Below are 23,962 nucleotides of genomic sequence, written 5' to 3' on the forward strand. Positions count from 1 at the left end.
TCTGTCCGTTTGGTCTCGCCTTGTGCAGACACTCATGAACTTCCAGGACTTCCAGGACCACAGGGTAAGTGTGCAGCGCCTGGGGTGCGGAGGCAGGGCAATAGTTTGAGGGCAACTAAAATCAATGCCTTTTACGCTTTTAAAAAAATTTTTAAAAAATTACCATGTTTTGGTCACATATGTGGTGGCACTGCCCAGTTGGAATCCTGACTGCTGCTTACACCCATGTGATCGTAGACAAGTCCCCTAACCCCTCAGGGTGCTACTCTCCTCATCTAGGAATAGGGAAGACAGTGGTACCTGCCTAAGCTTTGGCATGAACTTGCAAGAACAGGTGGGCGTGACACAGGTACATGTGGGGCTGATGCAAGCTGCTCCCGTGTCACTCAGTGCTGGCTGCAATGCTTCTTGTGCTAGGTGGTGCGTCCCCATGAGGCTGACCCTTGTCATCCCTGCTATCAGTGGCTCCAGCAGGTTCCTAGGCCCAATTGCTACATCCTGCACACTGCCTCCAGCGTGGCCTGCGGTGACAGGGGTAATGGGCGGGTCACAGGTGGGGAAATGTGTTTGGCTGGTCTACTTGGAATCCATGGCAGTGCTCTGGCCTTTCTGGTGGTGCTTTTCTCAGGTGAGTACTTGGAAGGTAACCAATAGTTCCCCCTAGGTGATGGACCACACAGCTGCTGTAGGCTCCCCTAGCCTCTCCCAGGGCCAGCTTCTTGCAGCTCTGTAGGAAAAGCAGACCCCTGGCTTTTCTTGAGTTTTCCATTTGGAAAGGAAATGAGAACACTTCTTCATTCTGTGGAAGCCACTGGGGGAGGCTTTAAACATAGAGCTCACCTGGCCACTTCACAGTGGATTCCGGGGACATGCAGGTTCAAGGCAGCATCTGGGGAAATAACCAAGCTCTCTGGGGACCGGATGACATCCTTGAGGATAAGCCTTTGCTGCTCATTAGTTCCAGATTCCCATGGGGGCGATGCACGGCACGAGGGAGCAGCTACGGTTTGAATGCTGTGTGCTCTCCAGAGATTGGCACGTTGGAAATTGGGCCTGGTGTGATGGTTTGAGAAGGCAGTGGAACCTTGAACAGGTAGGGCCCAGTGGACGCCAGGCCCACTGAGCTGTGCCTCGTAAAGGGGTTAATAAGGTCTCTCATGAGACCAGTTAGTTCCCAAGAGAGGGTTATAAAATTCTCAGGCTGGCCCCACCAAGCTCTACCCCCTTGACTGAGGATGTGCTCACTTCCACGCAAGTTTCCACCAGGACGTGACTCTATGCACCTCCCTCACCAGTAGCTCAACAGTTTTCAGGTTGGAGTCTCCAAATCTGTGAGCTAAATAATCCTCTCTTCTTATGAAGCATCCTCCCTTGGTATTTCATTACAGTAATGAAAAGCTGACTAATGCAGAGGGTCTGGAACTTCTGAAGTTATGGTGCCCTCTGCTAACCCAAATACCTTCTGGGTATAGGCCTGATCCTCTGAAGTCACCCCCCTCCCAGTCAAGTGGGGGGGGGGGCAGCGAATGCAGTCCTGGAGCCTTCTTCAGGGTTAGTGGGCAGATGCCAGCATAGTCCAGCATCTGGGGAGAAAATGAGCCCTTGGAGAGGAGGAGAGGGCAGTGTCCTGCGTGGAACGGCTGCGTGTTCTGGAGGGCTGAGGCCCCCTAGTTAGAGGCCAGTCTCTTTCCTCAGATACCAAATGTATCCTGCTGCTTCTAGCACTGGCATGGGCTCTGGGAAGTAAGGTCTGTGGACCTGCCCTGAGGCGGCCTTCAGAGGCCCTGCTGGAACCTGGGCAGTGCGTAGCTGCCTTGAAGATGGACAGGGTTGGTTCTGTTATTTTTAGAAGTTTCCTCAAAGTGTGAGAATAAAAAAGGAGTGAAAGCTACTGTGTGTCAATAGGAAATCCACCCCTGCCCCCAACTCTGCCCTGGCAGCCCTATAGATTTCCTCATGTTAAAAACAAACTGCTCTGTTCCTTTTGAGAGTTTTGTTTTTCCTTTAATATAAATAAGGCAGATTGGAATACCCACAGCCCCGCTGCTTTCTGCTTCCCAAGCAGGCCTAATAGCCCTGTTCCCCACAAGCTGTGTCTGGCCAGGAGCACAGAGGTATCGTTCTGAGGAACATTCTCTGGAAGCCAAGGGGAAACCTAGGGGGACCCATACTCCATCTCAGCTTCGGCAGGTTGGGTCTTGGTTGCCGGGTTTGCTACAGGTGCAACAGGAGAAGGGAGCAAAGGGCAGAGGCACAGGTGACAATAAATAAGGAGCCATGCCCACGCAGGAAGAGGGCTAGGGAAAGTAGGTGTGAGCCTGGGGAGGGGCAGACATTCCTGCTCACCTCAGAGGCTCCTGCAGGACCAACCCTGACTGCAGCCGGCCCTCCTACTGTGACCTCCCCAGCAGTGGACAGCCCTGTCTTCTGGGCCCTCTGACACTAGGTGAGCGTATGCCTCGTATTAGGGAGAAACTCCTTCCTTCGGGTGGAGCTGCTGTCTGGGGTGCACAGCTTTATCCCTCCTCCTCTCTTGCTCTCACCTTGCGTGAGGATCTCCAGGCAGGTGCTCAGAGGAAATCCCAGAGGACCAGTGAAGTCCCGCTGGAGAATAAGGAGTACCAGGCTCTGGGCCTGCCGAGGGCCTCCAGTCCCCAGTGGGACCTCCAGGTCTAAACCATCTGCAGGGCAGGCAGGGCCCACATAGAGGGGGAGGGCAGTGCAGTGAGCAGGTCCCCTTAAGTGAGTAATAGGGACAGTGGCTTTGGGCCAGTGAGTTGCTTCTACTGCAGCTCTAGCTTCTCAGCCTGGCCTCCCCTAGGTCAGGGACCCTGAGGACAACTCATACATGGCAGCTGGTCCTCAAGCCTGGGCTTTGCAACCTTTTCCGGACTGGCACAGACTGCAAGCCGGAGCTGGGGTCTGGGCACTGTCCCCTGCCACAGTTACCAGTTCTCCTTCTCTAGTTCAGTTCTCACTACCTGCCCATGCCTTCCTCCTATCACACTGATGGCAGGGACCAGCTGTCGAGAGAACAGAGAGGCAAGGCACTGAGCTGGCACCCACCATGGAAACTGTACCTGGCACAGTAACCAAGAGGCAGAGAAAGGCAGGGGTGCACCTGAGAGGCCATGGCCAGCACTATACACTCCACCTGCAAATGCACATTAGCCACTTGGGGCCTCGAATCTACTGGCTCATCTCCCCAAACAGCATAAGAAAGTGCCACCACCATGCAACCTCCACTGCTGTGCAGAGTGTGGTCAAAAGCCATGAATTCCCACAGCTGCCACTATTTGTGCTCTGGCTACCGACAGCTGGGGCCCAGGATCCCTGGGAGCAGGCTTCTGGGTCATAGCATAGGGTCCCTGGCAGCAGCATCTCCATAGATTTACTGTTGATATGAAGCACAGATTAGACCTGGGATGCAAAAGGATTACATCTAAATCGGAGGTGTCATTCTCTCCAACTCGGTGTCCACTGAGCGCCTTGTCACTGTCTTGGCCATGTGTGGTGATCCAAAAACCAGGCCTCCAGCTCCACACCAGCCTACCTACGCCAGAGCCCTCGGTCAGGAAAGCAAGCCCACATCCAGTGGGAATTCCGGCCTCTGCTCTGTAGGTCCCGCCTTCCCGGTAGGCAGAGCCTCTCTGCTCCCCACCAAGAAAGGGGCTGTAGAGCCCCAGTGGGGTGGTTGTGTAGGATGCCCTCCTTCCTGGGCCTCAGGTCCCACATGCTCTACAAGGCAGTTTTAGGGGGCAGGCTGGCATGGTCAGAGGGGACGTGGAGGGAGTACTCCCTGATGAGCGTCGGGGCGTTCTTCAGCATCTCATAGAAGGAGTCTACTGTCTTCTGGTAGAGACTTCGCTGCAGGACGAAGGGCCGGAAGAGGTTGAGAGGCTCGGCCCCTCGCACCGCCTCTGGAAGCCCCATGGCCTCGGACACCTTGCGGTTACCTACGAAGAAGTGATGGAGCTTTTTCTCGAGCAGGCTCTTCTCTAGGAAGTGCAGCAGCTCGTGCAGGCGCGCGTCCAGCTGCTCGGCCTTCCAGGCAGCTGGCCGCCGCAGGAGCAGGAGGTGCAGCAGGGCTGTCTTCAGGTGGTAGCGGCCCAGCCCGCTGGGGCCCGTCAGGCGGCGCTGCTTGGAGAGCAGGAAGGAGGCTATCTGCAAGCAGCTGAGGTGGCAGGCACCCTCGGGCAGCGTCTTAGATGTCATCCTGAGGAACTGCCGCTCATAGACTGCAAAGGACAGGAGCCAGTCGGTACTGGAGGCCGGGCCACCCACAGAGGGCTCCCCGGATAGGTGGGAGACAAAGTACAGATCTGAGTCATCACACTGGATCACAGGCATCAGATTGAAGGGCATGCTCTTCCCCGAGCGGAACTTGATCTTGAGGGACCCCGGCGAGTCCAGCTCATCAAAAGCCAGGTCAAACTCGTACTTGTGGGCGATACGGTGCCAGGCTCTGGTGAGGGCTGTCTGGAACCATTTCATGACCTGCATGGCATCTAGGTATGGGGACTCTCGAGCACACAGCAGATTCTCCATTTCGAAGCTGGGCCGCGCCCCGGTGCTCCGGCCATGGAGCAGACACAGCATATCTTCCCCGAGCTTGGTCTTGCCACAGATACAGCCCAATGCATCCCCTCCAGCCTGGCCCACCTTGACCTGGCCATAGCCCTGGCGGTCCAGGGTCACAGGGCGGCCGCAGCACCAGAGCTCTGGGTGGAAGCGGTAGGGCTCAGGGGGGGTGAAGGGCACGAAGAGGCGGCACTGCAGTGGACGGTCTGCCTGCCAGTTCTCGTACATGCTGTCCACGCCAATGAAGTCCTCCACCTCCATGTCTGTGTCTCTGTTGCAGAGGCTCCGCAGGGCTTCTAGCAGGTCGTCCACGAAGCCTTCCACGAACTCCCTGGTGCGGGCAGCATCCACAGTGGCGGCCCGGATGCAGTGGTCATAAAAGCGGCTGAGCGTGGCCTTACTGGGCAGGGCGAGGCCCCGAAGTGGGGCACCGCCCAGCCCTGGCAATTCATCTTCATCCCCGCCGGGGCACTCAAGTAAGGGCATATCCTGGTGGTCCTGCCGCCACACCTCTATGATAAGGAACAGGATCATGCAGAGAGTACTCCAGAGGTCCCAGGCGTTGTAGGCCTCAGTCTGCTGCTGATCCTCCTCTGCCACCTGCTCCTCAGCCTCCTTCTCAGCTGCCAGCCGTGCCACTTCCTCCTCCAGGCGAAGCTGCTCCAGCTGCAGCTTTTCCTGGTGGGCCTGCATCTTGCGGATGATCTCCTCCTCGTTCTCAGGGACAGTGGTGTTTTCCCTTGGGAACAACAGCGGGTGGTTGACGATGGCTGTCACCACCACCAGACACACCCGGAAGAATGCCATGGTCACCGCCATAGCTTTCCTGGGAAAAGACAGACTGCAGGTTATACCACGCATCCCTCAACACCATGTTTCCTTGCACCCCCACACCAGCCTCTGCTCCACGGAGCTGTGACTGTCTTGGTTCTTCCCCGACTCAGCCTCCAGCTGCCCACTACAATCACTTCCCGTGTCCAGGTCTGACCCGAGGAAGGACCCAAGGCCTACACCCGTGGATACCTCGGACGGTCTGCCAGCACGTGCCACTTCTGCTGGCAGGCCCTGCTGACCTGGGGTTACCCTTTTTTCTTTCTTGTCCTTATGGCTGAGGTATGGATAAACCTCCCACTTAGCTCCTGAGAGAGCGTGTAACACAGGCCCACGACAATCAGAGCTCTCCACAAATCCAGCCCCAGCTGTAGCCAGAGACTGATTATGATGAACGTATGACTGAACCTGAGCCAATGCAAGGCAGACAGGATGGCACCTGTAGTGCTGGTGGCTCTCCAGCCACTGGGGAGGAGGACCTGCCTGGAAAGACAACAGCACATAGGAACGCAGGCCCTTAGACTGAGCTGTGCAGGAAGCCTTTATTTCTGGGCTTTTACAGCCATAGGAGTCCATAAAGAAATTCTTGTTCTTTAAGTCAGTTTCAGTTGTTTTTCCTCCATGCAAATCAAAATAGCAAAGTCAAACATGGTATTCTACCCCAGTGAATCCCATCAAGTAGCTGCGTCTTCCTGCAATGCAGTGAGAGCTGCTGGTTAAGCATGAGAGGTTCCAAAGCCCTGACACTGAGTACTGTGGGTGTCTGACATCTTAAACTCCTCTTAGAGTCCAAGCTTCCTGCCCCAAGAGTAAAGTGATGATGTCCCCCAAGATCAGGGTATTAATGATGTCCCTTGTTTCCCTGGTAGGATAGCACGCTTTAAATTTGATTAATTGTGAAAGAAAGCACTCCATTTCCCAGGACAAATGGATCTTTAGGCTTCCAGTGACCTGGGGAAGTGCTAACCCACTGCAACCTTTACAGTTCAGATTGTGATTCGCGGACCATAGGCTGCAATAGCTCCTGGGAACCTGTCAGAAACACAGGATCCCAGCTCAGGTCTAGACCTACTGAATCAGAATCTGTATTTTAACATCCACAAAAATCTGGAAAGTATTGTTTGATAGCAGAGTATCCTCCCACTCCCTTTCACAGTTCCACGGTCAAACGTTTCATCTACCCATAGCAGACTGTGCTCTGAAAATAGTAAATGCAATTTCTAGAAATAAACCACTTATAAGCTTTAAACTGCACTCATGCTGAGTAGTGTGTTGAAATGTCATGCTATTCTACTCTTCCCTACCCAGGATATGAGCCATGCATTTCCCCAGAATATCCGCTTTGTATTATGTTACCCTCCCAGGAGTCCCCATCAGATGGAATATTGTCGTATTACAGTGCTTGTGGGCAAGTAATCCTGACTTTACTTAATAATGGCTCCAAAGTGCAACAGTAGTAATGCTGGCGGTGTAGATCTGCTAAAATGAAGCAGTGAAGTGCTTCCTTTCAGTGAAAAGATACAAGTTCTGAAATTAGTGCTGGGGGGATTAGCTCAGTGGCATAAGCACCTGCCTGAGGTTGTGAGTTCCATCCCCATAACAAAAAATAGAGCAACAACAACAAAAAAACCACCTGAAGTTAAAGGAGACCACATATCAAGGCTGTGAAGATCTATAGTAAGGATGAATCTTCAGTCCCTGAAACTGTGATGCAGGAAGAAGAAATGCACTTTGGTTTTGCTATCACATCTCAAATGGCAAAACTTATGGCCATGGTGTGTGATAAACAGAAGCTAGGTTAAGATGGAAAAAACCATTACATTTGTTTATGCATATATGGGGAAACACTACATATGTAGGATATAATACAATCTGTGGTTTCAGGCACAGGTGGTCTTGGAAGTATTCCCATCAGATAAGGGTGTACTTCATTGAAACCCTACATTACATTTTCTCCTCCTTCTAGAACTTTGGGGGATTTACAACCTGCTCTTTTCCACTTGCCCTTCCTGCCTTGGGCTTCAGCAAAGAGAGCAAATAGCCTAATGCATATGAGGAAGGTCTTGAAGGTTGCTGTAGAACATCAAAGAGAAGACAGAGGGCTTCTTCTCTCAATGTCCACCCAGCAACGCTGGCCTATACGAGCTTCTGGTTAGGAGGTTTTTTCTCTTTAGCTTGAGCCTTTGACCTTGAATTTGCAATATGAAATACTTGTCCTGATGGTGCCTAGCAGCGGGGATTTGCCAACAGGTAAGGATGTCCCAGGAGGCTGTCCCCAGTAGACAAGATGAGGCTGCCGGTCAGCTGCCTCTCAGATGTGACTCAGACAGCTCCACTGTGGGCACAGTGAACCAAGCAGAATCTGAAAGGGGCGGTGGAGGGAGGCCCAGCCTCAGCGGAGTCCAGGTAGAGACCAATTCAGGTTCACAGGTGATGCAGTGCTGAAGCACGTCAGGGTCTCCATGGGGCAGGAAATGGGTGACAGGAGAAAGTCGAGGAAGTCGGTTTGGAAGGAGCCGAGGGATAAGCAAGGAATGGGCAGCCAGCTGGACTGTGGTCCGTAAGGATGCAACTGAGGCTGCTCGGGGTCCAACACACAGCCTGAGTCTGAGGCCTCTGCTATCTTCTCTTCCCAAAGCAAGCCATCCTAACACAAGCCTGGAGAGCCCAGGTCAGAATAGGAGGCCTGGAGTTCTGGCATCTGGAGTCCTGGGGCTAGGACAGGTATAGCTGGGGGGCCCTCTCTAAATACTCCACAAACGCACGCACGTGCATGCAAATGCTGCCTCTCCAGAGGCCCCTGTTCCCCACTGCAAGAATGCCTACTCCCAAGCTCTCATCTACAGGAGGCTGCCCCCACAGCCAGTGATTCTAGTTGATGGATTGGCTTTAAGAATAACCCTGGGTCATCTGGCGGGCTTTTGTCTGCCTAGCAGGAAGTTGACAGGAAGCCTCCTAAATTCCTCTCACCCACAGAGAGGGTGGCTCAAGTAGTTCACAGCTAAACTTGGCCTGGCAAAGGGCCAGGTCACAGGGTAGCAGGGCCAGGACAGACAGAGGGCTGTAGGTGGTGGCCCATGCCTAAGCAGACCATCACTGAGGCTGATCAGAAGCCCAAAAGGAAAATCCCAGGTATCTCTTTGCCAGGTGCCCTGAGAACTCCCCAGAATGGCTTCATCCAACAGACACTTCCTAAGAGCTGTTTAGTGGCCACAATGTCCACTTCTGAAGTCCTCCCAAGGACGTGCTGGGCATTTCCTACAGTGACCACTGTCACTTTCCAAGAAGTGGGCTATGGTCCTTGTTTCACAGATGGGTTAACTAACACCAGGGAACGAGGTCTTTTTCTAGCCACATGACTAGAGAAGTCACAGCTGTCTGAAATCCAGGCCCTGTCCGTCTCTTCCACCTGCCAAGTACAGGTGCTCTGCAGTGGGGGGCAGCAACAGGGCCCCAGGAGTCCCCTGAGGGCTCTGTGATGGGTGTGGCAGACTCCTGGCAGCAAGAACCATGGTGTGTGTGTGTGTGTGTGTGTGTGAGAGAGAGAGAGAGAGAGAGGAAGAGAGAGAGAGAGAGAGAGGAAGAGAGAGAGGGAGAGAGAGAGAGAGAGAGAGGAAGAGAGAGAGGGAGAGAGAGAGAGAGAGAGGGAGAGAGGGAGAGAGGGAGAGAGGGAGAGAGGGAGAGAGGCACAAAGTCCCATCACAGAGCAGAAGTGCCAATGCATGCAAGGCAAATGAGCTAGGGCTCCAAACACCCCCAGACAGATCCTTACAAGGAGTCTGTCCAGTCCCACACCTGTTTGCCCTACCCCTTCTGCCCTATCACCAGCTGACTCCTGCCTGGGCCATAGGGGCACTCAATGGCCCCATATCCCTCCAAGACAGCGGTTATGAATGCACTTGCACTAACAGCAAGGTTAGAAATGCATGTTTTCAGGTGCACCCAGGCCAGTGGAGCAGAAACTCCAAGGCAAGATCCCCGGGCTCTTCTAGTGCCTTCTCATGTCTGAAGACTACCGGTTCCCAAGCCAGGTTCCCAAGCAGGGATCCCTGGGCTGGGAAGAAGGTGGCCGGGGCTCCTGTTGGCCCACAGCAGTGCGTCTTGGGGCCTGCCCAGGGCTTGCCCCAGCTCAGCCAGTCTGCTGTAGCACTGCTAACTACAGCAGCAAAAGCTCTCATGTCACTTTCATAGCTGAAAGGAACGGCTAATGGTTTCCTTTCTGAACTGGAGCACAGCAGGTGGTTGGCAACAGAAGAGGACCTTTGGGCCTAGGCTGGTTGGGCTGACTTGGGTCCCTCTCCCAGGCTCGAGGTTCTGGCTCTTCTAGGGGAAGAGTCGAGGGAGAACCTAACTGTCATGAGTCTGGGTTGGACCCTGCCACATGCCTGGGCTTGTGTGTTTCCCATGCCACCCAGTGAGGCACACAGTTGTTTGGGGAAAATAAAACCACAGATCAAGAAAGAATTAAGAGCTGAATTAATCTGTCCAATTTAAGATGGAAGCTGAATCCAGAAGAGGCACAATGCCTGACCCAGGAGCACACAGGATGTTGGTTTTACAAACCACTGGGCTGAGTCTGCCACTGCCTCTTGTTCCCTGCACCTCATCCCCACAGCAGGCTAACAGGAACTGAGTGAGCCCTGTGAGCTCTCGCTGCCCGGGGCACCTCCTGGCAACAGTGGTGCCCATCAGATCACCCAGCATGGTTGTCCCCAGGCTTCCTAGGCCCTGGAGACACAGGGCTGTGAGAGGACAGGCTGAATGCAGAAGCTAGGTTTGGCCTGAGCCCTGCTGAGGTTCTCTCCCATCCAGCCAGCTTCCCAGTCCATCCTATGCCTCCCCTGTAGAAGCCAGCTCCTACCTTCCGTCCAACCCACAGGCCCTGCGAAGCCCTGAAGCTGACCGTGCTGCAGGCTGTGGGTGCCAGGCAGGGGCTGCACTGCAGCCCCCGTGTCTCAGTGAGAACCAACACGGCAGGCAGTCCGGAGGAGATACCCAGGCAGACGGGGCAGTGACCTGTCTCCACGGATTCCCTCCTTAAGGCTCTGGACAGTGAGGACCCGGCAGGCGCTGGGGCTCAGGGCAGCAATTCTGAGGACATCACTTGCCATCATGGGCGCCATTCCCTCCGGGGGCCTAGGAGTGTGGCCCCTTTTCACCTGTACCCTGCACGGGGATGGGGGCAGGCAGAAATGGAGGGCAGGCAGGAGAGGAAGTAAGAAAAAGGAAGGAAGAGAACCAACAAGCATAACTGCGGAAGGAGGTGAGAAGGCCCGGCTCTGGCCCTTTCTGCTCAGCCTCCTTGGACCTGCATCCCTGTCCCAGCCTCCTCTCCCTCCCCTTGGGCTTGTCCTGTCCCCTCTTCCGGTCACTCTCCCTGGAGTCAGAGGTCAAGAAACCAAGTGCCTCAGTGGAGCAGCCCCTGGGGAAGACAGGCCAGTCTGTGCCACACATAGGTGAGGAGGTTATGGCTGTCCGGGCCAGAGGGGAGCTGTCACACCCCACACCCGTTGTACCCAGTGTGGCAAGATCTTTTCCCCCCTGGAGAAGCTAGTAATCTGGGTTTCAAAATCCTCCAATTTTAAAGTGTTAGCTGCTATTACAAAAACTCTTTCAAGGCCATGTGAGGCCAGTAAGATGTAATGGGCCACCTGGGCTGCGGTCCCTCACTTGTGCTGCAGCCTCCTGTCCCCTGCCTGCTTCTCCCAACCCCCTGGAGGTGCTGGCCTGCCCCTACTCTCCTCACTCCTGCTCTACTAGAGGGACCTTTCCCCAGGCCCAGGCCTGACCCCATTCCAAACTGGGAGGAAGAATCAAACTATGAGGAATGACTCCCTCTCCTCTCCTCCCCTCCCCACAGATCCCCCAGGGATGGGAGGGGAAACGGAAGCTCTGTGTGGTCTCTGGTCCCAAGCACAGAAGAACCAGAGCCCCTGGTCTCCCTAAGCTAGAGTAGACCTCAGATTGCCTGGGTGGAATCCTGAGCTCAGGAGGACCTAGAGGGCAAGACTGGACCCTGGTCAGGGTGACACAGAGACAAAGAAGAGAGGAAAGCCCACTCCACATGCCCAGCAAGCCGGGGGAACAGTTCTACCCCTCTGCCTTATGTGTGGACAATGGCTGGACTCACAGGAAGTGCCCAGGCACACCACTAAAAGCCTTCTGGGAATAGGGAGGGAGGCCAATCACCTCCTCTGGACCAGGGTCAAGGGGGGGGGAGGGTCAGGGTGGTGGTAATGGGGCAGGTGAGGCACAGGAAGGATGCATCCTGGACTCTGGGTGGGAGAGACACATCCTTCCCATCCCATGCCTGTCTCTGTCAGCTCCTGTGGAGAGCCAGGGATGGAGATGGGCAGGAAATGTCCCTCCATCCAGGCGGCCTGGCCCACAGGCCCAGCAGACTAGGCATAGGAGAAAGGAGGAGAATGGTGAGTAAAATGGTGAAAGAGACAAGGCAGGTTCTCTGCTGCAGCCTTTGAAACCTGGCCACACACCCCTTCCTCTCACCCATCACCCCCAGGTCATCTCAACCCAGCAGTCATGGGGAGGGGTCAGTGCCAGCCATCAAAAGACGTGTCACTGTGCTGATACCCAAACCTGTGCGTGTGAACATGTGTGGAAAAAGGGTCTCTGCAGATGGGTTTAGATCAAGGATCCAGAGGTGAGATCATGCTAGACTCCCTAGGTAGGACCTAAATCCAACGACAAGCATCCTCATGCAGAGACACCAAGGGCAGGATGGGAGAAAGGGTGCCAGCCCAGCTAGGTGGCATCAGGAGCCGGAGGCAGCAAGACAAGATTCCAGAGCTGTGACGGTGAGCCTTTCAGAGCTTCTCACTGTGGCCCATGTGCCACAGGTTTTGCCATCACTGCCCTAAAGCCCGCGGAGGGAGCGGTTTTGTGGTCAGGGGATCCAGATTCCATGATGCTGGGAGTCCGTGGGCCTTTGCACTGGCAGCCTCGGTGCGCAATGCAGTCTTCTCTTCCAGCCAACAATACCCTTTCCCATTTTGTTGGGGAACCTCCAGTCCCCCAGCCACCTCCACTCTAGCCTTTGCCCACGTGAGACAGGACTTTCACAACCCAGCAGGGAGCCCCGAACCACTTCCTCTTAGCTCCCCTAACCCTAGTGCCCCTGCCTCAAGTTCTCCATGTCTGGGGGTTCTGGCTTCCACGTGACACAGTCAAAGCTTTAGGTCTGATGTTTAGGGCCTGGCCCCACTGGCCTCAGGGGACTAGCCCCTTTAGATGGTCAAATGCGGCTGCCATACCATGTCGCAGGCCTTGAATCTCAGTGGGCCAGAACTCTCATGGCAACCTCAACCCGGAAACCACTGCCCGGGAGGCTTACTGCCTCCCACATGCCAAGATAAACCTTCCTTCTGGAAAGGGACAGGAGGAGGGGGGAGCCTCTCTGAGTGCTGCAAACTGCTGGTGCCTTGCGGGCTCCGCTCCTTGGTTAGCATGAGAACTTGGGGTACAGAGGTGAGGGCCAGCAGCCCTATGGCTTGGGCAGTCGTGGAACTCACCAATCCTCTGCCCCATGTGCTCCTCCTCTGACATTCAGGAGCACACCTGTGCCGGGGGTCGACTGTCCTGTGGTGAGCTGCCATAGAAGGGTACCCCAGCCGGTGAGATCCACTCCTCACTTTGCTTCTTGTTTTTCAGCATTGGGACCAAACCCAAGGCCTGGTGCAGCTAGGCAAGTGTTTTCCTAGGGAGCCGCACCCGCCCTCAGGTTTCTACACCTGAAACTCTAGGAGCTGGAGAACAGGAGAGGCCACACACTAACCACTCCTTGACACATGCTGGCTCAGCTTGGGCTTGCATTTCCAGGGGTAGAATTTCCCCTTTCCAGTGGGCCTTGTCTTACCCACTGGGTGCTAGGAAGGGAAACCTTGACTCTCATGGAGTGCAGTGGGAAACCCAGGGCAGGGCCTGGTGGGGCTCCCACAGCGGGTCCCCTTCCTTCCCCTCTCCACCTGCCAGGTACTTCTGCTGGCTTCCCAGCACTGCGGGGCAAGTGGGGCAGGCAGGGCTGGCTGCGCAGCTGTGGGGTGAGAGGCTGGCTCTAACTGCAAGGAGGCTGCCAGAGGGGCTGGGGGGAGTAACACAAAGGGAAACAAAGCCCTGCGGGCAACTCCCCGCCCCTTGCTTCCCCTTCTACAGAGGCACTGGGGACGGATGGAATTCCAGGAACTGCCAAGACCCAGCAGCACTTTGCTTCTGATCTCTGGATGGGAACAAAAAGCAGCTCAGAGCAGCCCACAGAGTTCCCTACCTGACTCTAGGGCATGGGGGACAGGGCCCCAAGACATCTCTGTGGCCATAGAGACAGCCCTCCCCCAGCCCCCAGCATCCCAGCGCACAGCCTCTTACCCCACATCCTGGCCTCGGCAAATCCCAGCCTGTTCTTCCCACAGCTCTCTGGCTGGGTCCCTGAGGCTGAGGCGTACCTGATACAAAGCCTGGGCTCAGCTGGACTGGGGAGGGGTGAGGGGTGGAGAGGAAGGGACCTTCCTTACACACACACACACACACACACACACACACACACAGTCTACAAAGATCTAAACTTCTTTCATCTTAATAAAGGGGAAGAACAAGACACAAAGGCAAAAGGGAGGCCAACCCAGTTGTAAAAATAATTCAGAGCTGCCAGAGCTCTACCCTGCCTGCCTGCCTGCCGCCGGGGACCTGGCCTAAACAGCAGGGCTGGTGCTTATCCCCCCATACCTGTCGGTCAAAGCAAACCAGTTCTCCTCTCCTCTGGAGAGGCAAGCAGAGGCCCAAAGCCCATAGGCTTGAACAGTTAGCAAAACCACTCCCGGAATTATCTGACGAAACAGAGAATTATCTGTGCTACAGTCCCACTCCTTGTGAATGACACAAAACAAAACAACTTACACCCACATGAGTTTCCAGCTTGGAGTGCAGCGGTAATGGGAGATGCCAGTGCTTGGCCCAGGCCAGCCTGGCTCACAGTAGGAGTCCAAGTAATGCTGAATGAACCTATGATCAGGACATGTGTGTGGGACAGGAGTGGCCTGAGCAGATACAGAGAATGTCAAGTAACAAGTTTACTCCTGCCTAAGGCCACCCAGAAAGAAACGGCCCCAAAGCCCTTCAGCAAAGGAGAGCTTAACCATCTGTAGAGGCTTTGAGGACATAGTTGAGGGGCCAAACTGGAGTCCCTGGGCGTGGCTTTGAGTCTGAGGCACTAATCCTGCTCAGTATGATAAAGTCACCCTCTGATCTGTGAAATCACCCTGGTTATGGTTTAAGGACTTTAGTGGGAGAGGTGACCAACAATCCCTGCAGCTCCTTTAGAAGCCTGGGAACAATGATCAGACTCCTCTATCTACCTGTCTTCTAAAGCTACCGGGGCTGCCAGAGGGAGAGGACAATCTAGTAACCCCAGAAGCTCAGCTACAACCTCCCTCCCAAAGGTGGGCCAGCACCACCAACAGCGCCTCCATTAGATTAGAGGAGCTCTGGGAACAGATGAATGGGGAGATGCACGCATGCATGCAGTGGACGCGTCCCTGTAAACCTTCCTGGCTTTATTGTTTAGGGAAGAGGAGGCCATAATTTAGATAAAATACAGCCATGAAAAAGGGAGTGGCGCCCAACATACTTATAAAGTCTGCTTTAGCAAGAGATTCTGTGGATTAATCCAGGCTGCTAGGGATGGCTTTTCAGCCAGGAGGCAGGGGCTGGCTCTGCAGGTGACAGCAAATTGGGGGGCTTACCTCTGTTGGCATGAGACCTCAGGGAGGAGACCACAGAGATGAATGCAGGGCTTCTGCAGGGTAGCACACAGGGTGGGGCCCAGGGATCCCCTGCCCTACTCCCCTCCAGCCCAGGGTGCTGCAAACTTGCCTTCTGGGACTCTAGGACAAAGTCTCCTCAATCAAAGGACCCTTTCACAGACTTCAGGCAGGGCCCTAGCTGTAAGGAAGGGTATGCAATTGCTCCTTGTGAGGAGCAGGTAAGAGCATGCAGCTCTCTACCAGCAACCAGGGCCTAAAGGGTGCCAACCCTCCCTCTGGGTCTGGGACAGGTTGGTAGGTGACTCTTGCATCGCTGCATGCAGTCGTGGCCCAGGGAAACTTCAGAGCAAGCCCCTCAACTGTAGCTGTGAGTGACCACTGTGCTCCTTATCTGGGAGGAAGTCATTGACAGTCAGGGGCTTTGCGTTTCTTTCTGAGGGCCTCACCTGAGCAGGTGAGTAGCTCGGTGTCAGTGCTCCCATTAATCAGACAAGAAAACAGAGCCTTGTCTGCTAACAGCACAGAGTATGTCTGCCACGGCAGGCAGTTACCCGGAACTCAGGCCTGGAGCTGGTAACCCAGCCATTCCCTTGCTGGCTTCTTGCCTTTCATATTCAGCATTTATGCAGTGTTTTTTTGTTTTGTTTTGTTTTGTTTTGCTGGTATTGGATATTGAACTCAGGACCTTTTGCATACCAGGGGGGTACTCTATTCCTGAGCTATCTTTCTCTCAATTTTTAAAAAATTTATTTTGAGGGCCAGGGATTTAGCTCAGCAGCACAAGTGCCAACCCAGCAAGTACAAGGTCACAAGTTCAATCCCTGGGTACCAAAATAAATAAATAAAATAAAATAAAATAAAATAAAATAAAATTTATTTTGAGACAGAGTCTCATTAAATTGCCCAGTATGGCCTCAAGTTTGAGATCCTCGTGCCTCAGCCTCCCACAGAGCTATAATGGCATGCATTCTGTGAGATCCCTTAGGCTTCCATCACAGTCTCTGGGCCACGGTGTCCAGGCAGAGGCCTGAGAGGGCACAGCAGATGTAGGTCTGACTCTCCTGTCTGTTGTCTTCAGCTCAGGGGCTCTGGGGAAGTCCCATGGCCTCTCTGAGCCTGTGAAACTGGAATAACCAGCCGCTTCTCAGGGCTGCCATGAGCAAGGGGAAAAACACATGTAAAACCCCGAGGATGGAGCTGTGCTCAGAGCAGTGCTCAGCGAGCAGTCACTGTGACTCCGTTTTCAGAAACAAATGGTCATGGTGCTCGATGTGGGGCCGGTTTTGTAATTGAACACATAACCTGTAAATAGTCTTCTCAGCTAACAATGCTCTAATTTTCACTTATAATCCTGAAAAAGCTATGCTCACCCAAAAATCAGGGCCACTACTGTGACCACCCATATGCCAGACACCAGGGAGCAAGTCCCAAATGCATAAAGCAAAACTCGACTCAGGGACCCTCAAGTTCAAAGACAGGCACGTGAAACCCTGGAAAGACAGGGCTGTCAGGTCTCCTGGCTTTGCACTGCTGTGGGACAGTGTTCTCCCCTCCCCACATCTTTCCTCTCCTGTTGGCTTGCTCAGGGACAGCAGGAGGCATCACTTTAGATGTGGCCACACCAGCACCCCTGCAATCTCAGTGGGCTGGGAGGCCAAGGCATGAGATGCAACGTTTAAGGCCAGCTTGGGCAACAAAGTGAGATCCTGTCTGCAAGTAACAATTACAGAGGACTAGGGGTGCAGCTTAGGGCAAAGGCTGTGGGTTCAACCCCCAGTACCACCAAAAAAAAAAAAAAAAAAAAAAAAGAAGGAAAAAAAAAGTGGCTGAAGCCAACAGTCACCCAATTAAGAGCATCTGCATTGCAGAAGGAGCTCAGCGGGGGACAGGGTCAGCCCCACAAAACCCCTTTGGAGGAGAACCAGCTGTTCTTTAACAGCACCCCCCAATACCAGGTATAGCTCAAATACCTCCCACTTCCAGCAGAAGATGCTGGAAACCAGAGAGCCAATACGGCTGCTCCACTGTACACAGCTTCCAGGGAGGCCGAGCTGGATGCTAGGTGACCTGAGACTGCCTTTTTCAGGTCAGCCGGTACCACCTACCTCTGGGACCATGGATTCCATGCATTACTTTCTACATATTTGGTCTGAGGCCCTGTGTTTGCTCAGGCAGCAAAGAGCCCCACAGTAAGGTCATTTTCTCTGGGGTGAGGAGGAGGAGAGGGAGGGAAAGCCAGCCCACCCTTGCCCATCCCACTCTCAGAGAACTAGGAGCCACCAGCAACTGCCTCACAGCCCAGACCTCAACTGTGCCCTCCCAGCCTCTCCCCAGCCTGGGAAACACACCTGCGCAGGCCAAGCCCTCTGCGTCCCTTCCAGCCCTGCCAGCTCCCGGCTTACAGTTGGGGTTGTTCAGCCTCCTCCATGGTGCTCAAGATGGAGGCGTTGCCTGGGGCAACAGCGAGTCACCTGGGAAATGCTTCCTGCATGGGCCTCTGGGATGGAGGAGGAATTCCTCAGGGGTCCCAGAGCACTTTGGAGGGCCCTGGAAGGTGTCCAGTTATTCTTGAATGACCCTCTCCTCTCCAGGCCTCCCCACCTTTCCTGTCTCTCTGGATGCCTATTACAGGCTGTGTTTCACACTGGAATTCACCCAGAGGACAGAACAAGCAGCTTTGTCCCCAGATCGGAGCAGACCACTCAAAAGGGCGCCAAGGAAGTCCTCTGCTCTCAGAGGACACAGCAGTGGCCTGAAGGGACACCACTTTGGCAGAGTGCAGACCGTAGTTGCACCAGTCAACTCAGCCCTGCAAGGGCCCTAGGCTGGGTTGCTCCCATTTCCTTGATGATGAGACTGAGGCTTGGAGTAGTCAAGGTACTTGCTCAGCTACTGCAATACCCAGCGGAGCAGAAGCAGGACTCAACTTACCTGCACATGGCAGAGCCCGCACAAGCTACACCTTTCTGGCTCCGGGTGTGTGTACACAAGACTCACAGAAGATGAGCCCCCGAGAGGGCTTAGAGACCACTGAGAGCCCTTTCTTTAAGTCCCAAGAAGCCAGTTGGGCAGGGAAGGGGGCCAGAGGCAGTCATAGCACACACTGCCTTGGGATTGTTTCACTCCCAGGTTTGCAGGGGCAGGGAGAGGTGGCTGCCCTGACCCTTTCACTCCTCAGGGCTCCCTGCTAACTAGAGACCTCCTTCCTTTGCTCCCCGCTTGGCTTCCTACTGACCCACCTATGTCTGTCTTGATTTTCATACAGCATTTGCCCCTTCAGCCTGGGCCCACAGCCCTGAGACTGCATTAACATACACAAGTGCAATCTGTAGCTAGAAGCCAAGGCTTAGAGGACTAAGCAAATAAACAAAACAAGAAACATAAAGGGAGAAACCCTAGGGCCTAACATAACCCTGCCCTTGGGGCACTGGCCAAGGAGAGACCCAAGGCCAGGTTGACCCAAACCTCTTCTCTACCTGGAGGTAACTACCCACTGGTGTAGGGACCACAGTGGGGGACAGATGCCCACATCGCTGGCAAGAGGGCCCCCACTCTCCTTCCTGAGCCCAACCCCAGATTTGCTAGGCAAAGGCTTCCATGCATCTTGTCCCAGATGCAGGAACAGATGACAAGATGTCTTCTGTCTGGTTAATGGTCAAAAAATTTTCTGGCAAATCAATAAATGAGCATTCTGACTTGTACCCTCTTTTCTGGGGGATTCCCGGGGTGATTCAGGAGCCTCAGTCCAAACCACTCTGAAAATGATAGAGGGTTTCTGAGTGGGCAGAGCAAAGACTGGTCCCCAGGGCTGGGTCCACCTAGGTAAGTGGCCCCTCTTGGCAATCCGCTGGGCACCCACTGCCTGCCAGGGAACTTTAGTTTCCCCTGGTGAGAGGCCTGCTGTGTTAGACAGGACCTTTAAATCGCTTGGGTAGCTGATCAAGCGGTGAGACCTTCGGGAGCAAGCTAAGCACCACACATTTGGCTCTGTGGAATGTGGGGAGAGGCTTCCTGGGCAGTGTTGGGAAGGGCCTCTGCAGAAGAACAGGAGTTGAACAGGTAGGGCAGGGTGTGGATGGGAAGAGGGATTTGAAGGATTAGGACATCACATGCTTCCACTCCTAGGGAGCTCCGTGCCCAGGTCAGGTCCTGCACTGCACACCTGCAGCCCTGTTTCTCTACACCATGCCATGCCATGCCCGGGCAGCACTTACTCATCAGCTCTTGTCAGGCCCAAACTGGATCTGTGACCCGGAACTGCTTGGTAATTAAGGAGGAGCCTCATCTGCCCCGTGGGCCAGACCTCCCATCAGCTGTCAAGCCCTTGGGCTGGCCTTTCTCTTTCCTCCCTTCTCCAGCAGGGCCAAGCTTTCCATCCTTCCACTGCCCAGACTGAGCATCGGTGTGTCCTCCAACAAGGAAATGGAAAGGTCACTGTGCTCTCCTCTTTCCTGCAAGGGTCCCCAACACAACTCAGTTTTAAGCCTAACCTGCTTCTTGCTCCATTAATGTTCAGTGACTGGGACTCACCTCACAAGCTAGCATTTCCCCAGGCCTCAGTTTCCTCCTCTGTAACATGGGGATAACAATACTCCACAGGACACTTGCAAAGAGTAAGTGAGTTCGTACAGGCATTGTGCATCTTTGGGTAGCAAAGTCTGGAAAACAGGAAGCCCTCAATAACCAGAGCTGTCCTGCACGTCTGTATGGATAACATCCTGCTGAGGGGCATGGGCCTAATGGAGCCAATCCAGATCCCGTGCCTCCTGTCTTTGCTCACGAGGTCTCTATTTCCAGACAGCATGGGATGACACCGCCCTCTTGCTGAGAGGGAGCCCCTTGTTCTACTATCACACAGGAGATGGGGATTTAGCTCAGCGGCGTAAGCTCCTGCCTTGCAAGCAGGCAGTCGTGAGTTCGATCCCCGGTACCGATAAAAAAGAAAAAGACAAAAAAAAAAAAGAAATAGACTCTACTATCACACAGGACTGAAAAGCCAGCAGCTACCTCAGCCCTAGAGGTTGTCACAGGCTTTCAGCTCCCTTGTGGTTGTGTGCTGCTCCTCTCCACAGGGCAGGCTGCACTGGTGTCAGCCCCCTCAGCTCCTTCTCTACTGCAGCCCCACACATGGAGCCCCAGAGGCCTGGACCGCAAAGGTACCTCTCCCTGTAACCGCTGACACCAGTTGTCTCACTAAGACGGCCCGAGCACAGCTGCTGGAGTCCTGTCCTAATGATTCTTCTAACTGGGAGTCACTGAGACCAACAGAGCAAATGCGTTTCTTCCCTCAAGTTTTGATGCTCTGGACACCCGGAAGCCACCACCTTGTCATTCCTGGGGTACAGAGTGGGCTCACCCTTCTCCTCCACAAAATGCATTCTGCAGCTCTTCCACCCAAGTCCCACCCTTCTCCCAGCAAGCTGTCCATTGATACTGGTACCCCACCGCAGGTGGCACTGAGAACGGAGCTGGTGCCAGTCGCTGGCCCGACCCTGATCTGCCGGCTCCAAACCTGATCTGGTCATCACTGTCTCCTGAGAAACTATACCCTCCTCACCAGGGCCCTTTCTCTCTGACTGTCTCTTTATTAACTCCCAAGGGTCCAAAACAGGAAAAATACAACACTAGTTTCCTCCCAGATGATATCGCCCTTGTGGGAGATTTTCTCCCCATAAATTCCTGCACCTTCTTGCCCTCTGATAAAAAGATCACCCACACACCTCTCTACCAAGTGGCACAATTGCAAAGGGGGACCAACTTCTGGGATGATGACATCAGGTTCGAAGTTCAGATCTTTGTCTCCTGAAAGCCAGGACTTGAAAATGCTGTGTCTCCGAAAATTACTCAGCTAGAGGAAAGAAAGAGCTAGTAGAATAACTTCATGGTGACCCACAAGTGGAAAATCTGAGGGCAGAAGGGTCTGGGAGCAGCAGCAGCAATACACAGGCAATTAGCGAAAGCCACTGAGGCACCGCAGGCTGTGGGAGGACCCAGGTTGAGGGCAGCAATCCCACCAGCACCGGCATCCCGTCTGGCACTGCTAGGCCTGACTTGGGCAGGAGTGGCCAAGCCTCAGCTCTGGCGGGCAGCTCTCTCAGGGAGAACTGGATTGCACAAAGGAAGAGCCCCCGTCAGATCCTAAAGAGGAACAGGAAAACAGAAGGCAATCCTGAAAGCATTTGATTCCCAAAACCCAGGGCCTAGGATGCTGCCAGAATCTGGTCACCGTGGAGTCCGGAAGAGGGCCTTGGGGGTGAAAGGCTCAACGATGTCCATCCCTGATCCTGCTCAGCGCTTCCCCTGGGCTCCACAGCACTTTGTTTGCAAACAGAAGGCGCGTTTTACGTTTTAGGCCGGGAGTCTGGTTTGGGCGCCTCCAGAGTCCCTTTACCTGGAGCCCGGAAGCTGGAGGCCATTGGGTTAGAACCAGGCTTCAGCCGCTCCACGAGAAAGTCGCGCGCCGCGTGGGGTCTCCTGTGCTAACATCTAGAAAGAGGAAGTGTCGGGGGCTTCCTGCGCCCAGCAACTCCCTCACCTCATGCCACACCCGGGAAGAAACCGGCTGCTCTCCTACCCTCTCCCCAGGAGGGCCGGGGTGGCCACAGGCAGGGCGACCCCACACACAGCTCCGCTCGGATGATCAGAAGCCACGCGGTCCCGCCACGAGGCGCGCAGATGAGGTCCCGTGTGGGGCCCGCGCGCTTGGAGGTGACGCTGCCCGCCAGGCCGCTGCAGGGGCATCGGGGGCCGGGCGGAGTGGGACTGCGCCCGAGAGGTGGCCCGCGCCCCTCACCGCCCCGCACGCGTCCCCGCCCGGGCCGCCCCGCCGCCGCGTCTCCGGTGCAGCCCCGGGCCCCGCCCGCCTCCCAACCCCAGAGGCGGCTGAGACGCCGCAGACCCCGCGCCCTGGCCCCGACTTACGCTGGACTCGGGGGGCGCTCCCCGCCAGGCTGAGCGCGCGTCCGGAGTGCGAAGCTCGGGGCCAGAGCCTGGGGCAGCGCGGCTGCAGGGTTCCCGCCTCCCACCCCCTCCGCCGGCCGGGCCGGGCGGGCTTGCCAGTTACTCATTTCCTGGTTGTCACGGAAACTTTTTACACCGCCCCTACCCGGGCCCTGGAGCTGCTTAAGGAAGATCTGCGGGTCAGCCTGGCCAGGTCCCGGGTCGGCCGCAGAGATCGGTCCAGCGCCCTCTCCCCACCCCCCGAAACTCCAGGTGACACAGCACAACTGCAAAGTGACCTGGAGAGAGGAGTCGTCACTAAAGCGAGAAGAGCGGACAGGGGTGCGGGAAATACGCCCTTAAAAGTCCGTCTGGGCTGCGGGCTGGAAGGGGTTAAGTCCCTGAGAAACGGAGAGCTGGCGCGTTTTACGAGCCGTGGAATTTCTGGGGCCACCTGTGTTGTCCCTTGGAAGAAACTATAAATCGAGACACCACGGCAGCCCTAGTCTCTTTTGCAGTTTGAGTGGATTAAAATAATTCACCTCGTAGTAAGATGCCTTCGTCAGGTAGGAACCACAGAGGCCAGCAGCCGCGAGCTGCGGGGCGCTGTCCCCTCCAGAGCCTCGGTGAGGGCGGTGAGTTTAGAAACTTTATCCCTGGCCCAGATCTAGAGACCGCGCCGCCGAGGTCCGGAGGAAAGGCTGCTTAGCACACTCTGGTCGTGCTTAATGGTTTAGGAAATTTGTAACCCTCTGTCATTTTCCTTTTGTGATCCTCTCCTACCCTACATCCAGTAGAAGGGGCTGGGGAGCCTTGAACGCATTCCTCATTAAATTGCTTGGGGAGCTCCAAATGCCAGTGAAGTTCAACTGGGCACACCAGACCGCTGTCCAGAGACCGGCACCTTTGCTCCTGGGATTTATTCCCAGATCACCTTCTTGCTTTCCTCTTCCATCCAGCCACTAACTTCAACACCAGCCTGGAACGCATTAGGCTGAGTCTGAAAGATAAACAGGCAATGAGAAAATGGTCTAAAAATAGACCCCTGGCCAGTGGCCCAGGGTACTTTTATATTCAAGCTCACGGCCCTTTCCTGATTTTGAGAATTATATGGCTGTGTTTTGGGGACCAATGGAGGGAAATAAGGAGATTGGGGGCAATGTTCTTGAAAGACCTGTGTATTTCAAAAATATCTACAAATTGAATGGGTGGGGCGCTTACCCACCATCCTCACAGCGGCTGGGGGGCCAGGTGGGCTCTGCGCGCATAATTGTTTGGCTGAGGGTTCAGGATTAGAGGAGAAAGTTAAGGTTAGTGCTTGATTACCCTCTAGGATGTCATCCTGTCTGAAGATTTGTTGTAAACAGTTTTTACCGGCCTATGCATATTAAAGTAAGAAACTTTTACTAATTTTTTAAATATCTGATGACTTTCTCCTGTGGCCTGATGGTCTCCTCCATGGTTTTCTGTCTCCTGTCTGGGCTAAGCCCACCATTCCTACCTGGCATAGGACCTGGCCTCCTCTTATCTTCCCAGCTTCCTATCTCCCTAAGTGTTCCTGTCTTCTTGGAAACCCGGCTTCTCCGCCCCATTCACATGTGCTTTATCTTCTGGCTGCAAACTTTATTCACTCCACTTCCCCTCTGTCTCCAGCCAGTCTCCCTAATGCTCATACCTGATGCTTGTGCCTAACTGTGTGCCCAGTCCTAAGAGCTCAGGATAGATGAAGTCTTTCTGGAACCCTTCCTCCCTTGCTGTGTCTGTATTGGATATTCCTCCTGTACAATTTGTGCATTACACCCAGGCGTACCCTGAAAAGAATTATTTAAAGGCAGGAA

The 23,962-nt window shown here is 54.6% G+C and overlaps 1 protein-coding gene across 5 annotated transcripts; it reads right to left on the bottom strand.

Annotated features, from left to right (window-relative positions):
• Positions 1-1,982: 1,982 nt before the first annotated feature.
• On the bottom strand, positions 1,983-22,456 carry Itprip (inositol 1,4,5-trisphosphate receptor interacting protein). 5 transcript variants are annotated; one of them, XM_063244667.1, is made up of 3 exons: positions 22,107-22,200; positions 19,716-19,843; positions 1,983-5,407 (listed from the first exon to the last, which is right to left on the bottom strand). In XM_063244667.1, the coding sequence occupies exon 3, from the start codon at positions 5,398-5,400 to the stop codon at positions 3,739-3,741; it is 1,662 nt and encodes a 553-aa protein (XP_063100737.1). In that variant the 5' UTR covers positions 5,401-5,407; positions 19,716-19,843; positions 22,107-22,200; the 3' UTR covers positions 1,983-3,738. The 5 variants fall into 5 exon arrangements, with proteins under 5 accessions (XP_063100737.1, XP_063100735.1, XP_013013884.2 ...); XM_063244665.1 differs by lacking the exon at positions 22,107-22,200 and adding an exon at positions 20,906-21,974; XM_013158430.3 differs by lacking the exon at positions 19,716-19,843 and having other exon boundaries at positions 22,107-22,456.
• Between the last annotated feature and the right edge of the window lie 1,506 nt (positions 22,457-23,962).

The sequence above is a fragment of the Cavia porcellus genome, unplaced genomic scaffold, assembly GCF_034190915.1.
Source record: "Cavia porcellus strain 051 isolate PalLab524CR breed Dunkin Hartley unplaced genomic scaffold, mCavPor4.1 scaffold_2, whole genome shotgun sequence".
Classification (NCBI taxonomy): Eukaryota; Metazoa; Chordata; class Mammalia; order Rodentia; family Caviidae; genus Cavia; species Cavia porcellus.

Coding starts and splice junctions, on each gene's coding strand:
- Itprip (XM_013158430.3), bottom strand. CDS start 22,252: ATGAGTAACTGGCAAGCCCGCCCGGCCCGGCCGGCGGAGGGGGTGGGA. Junction 5,408..22,106: donor GAGCGCCCCCCGAGTCCAGC/GTAAGTCGGGGC, acceptor GTCTTTTCCCAG/GAAAGCTATGGCGGTGACCA.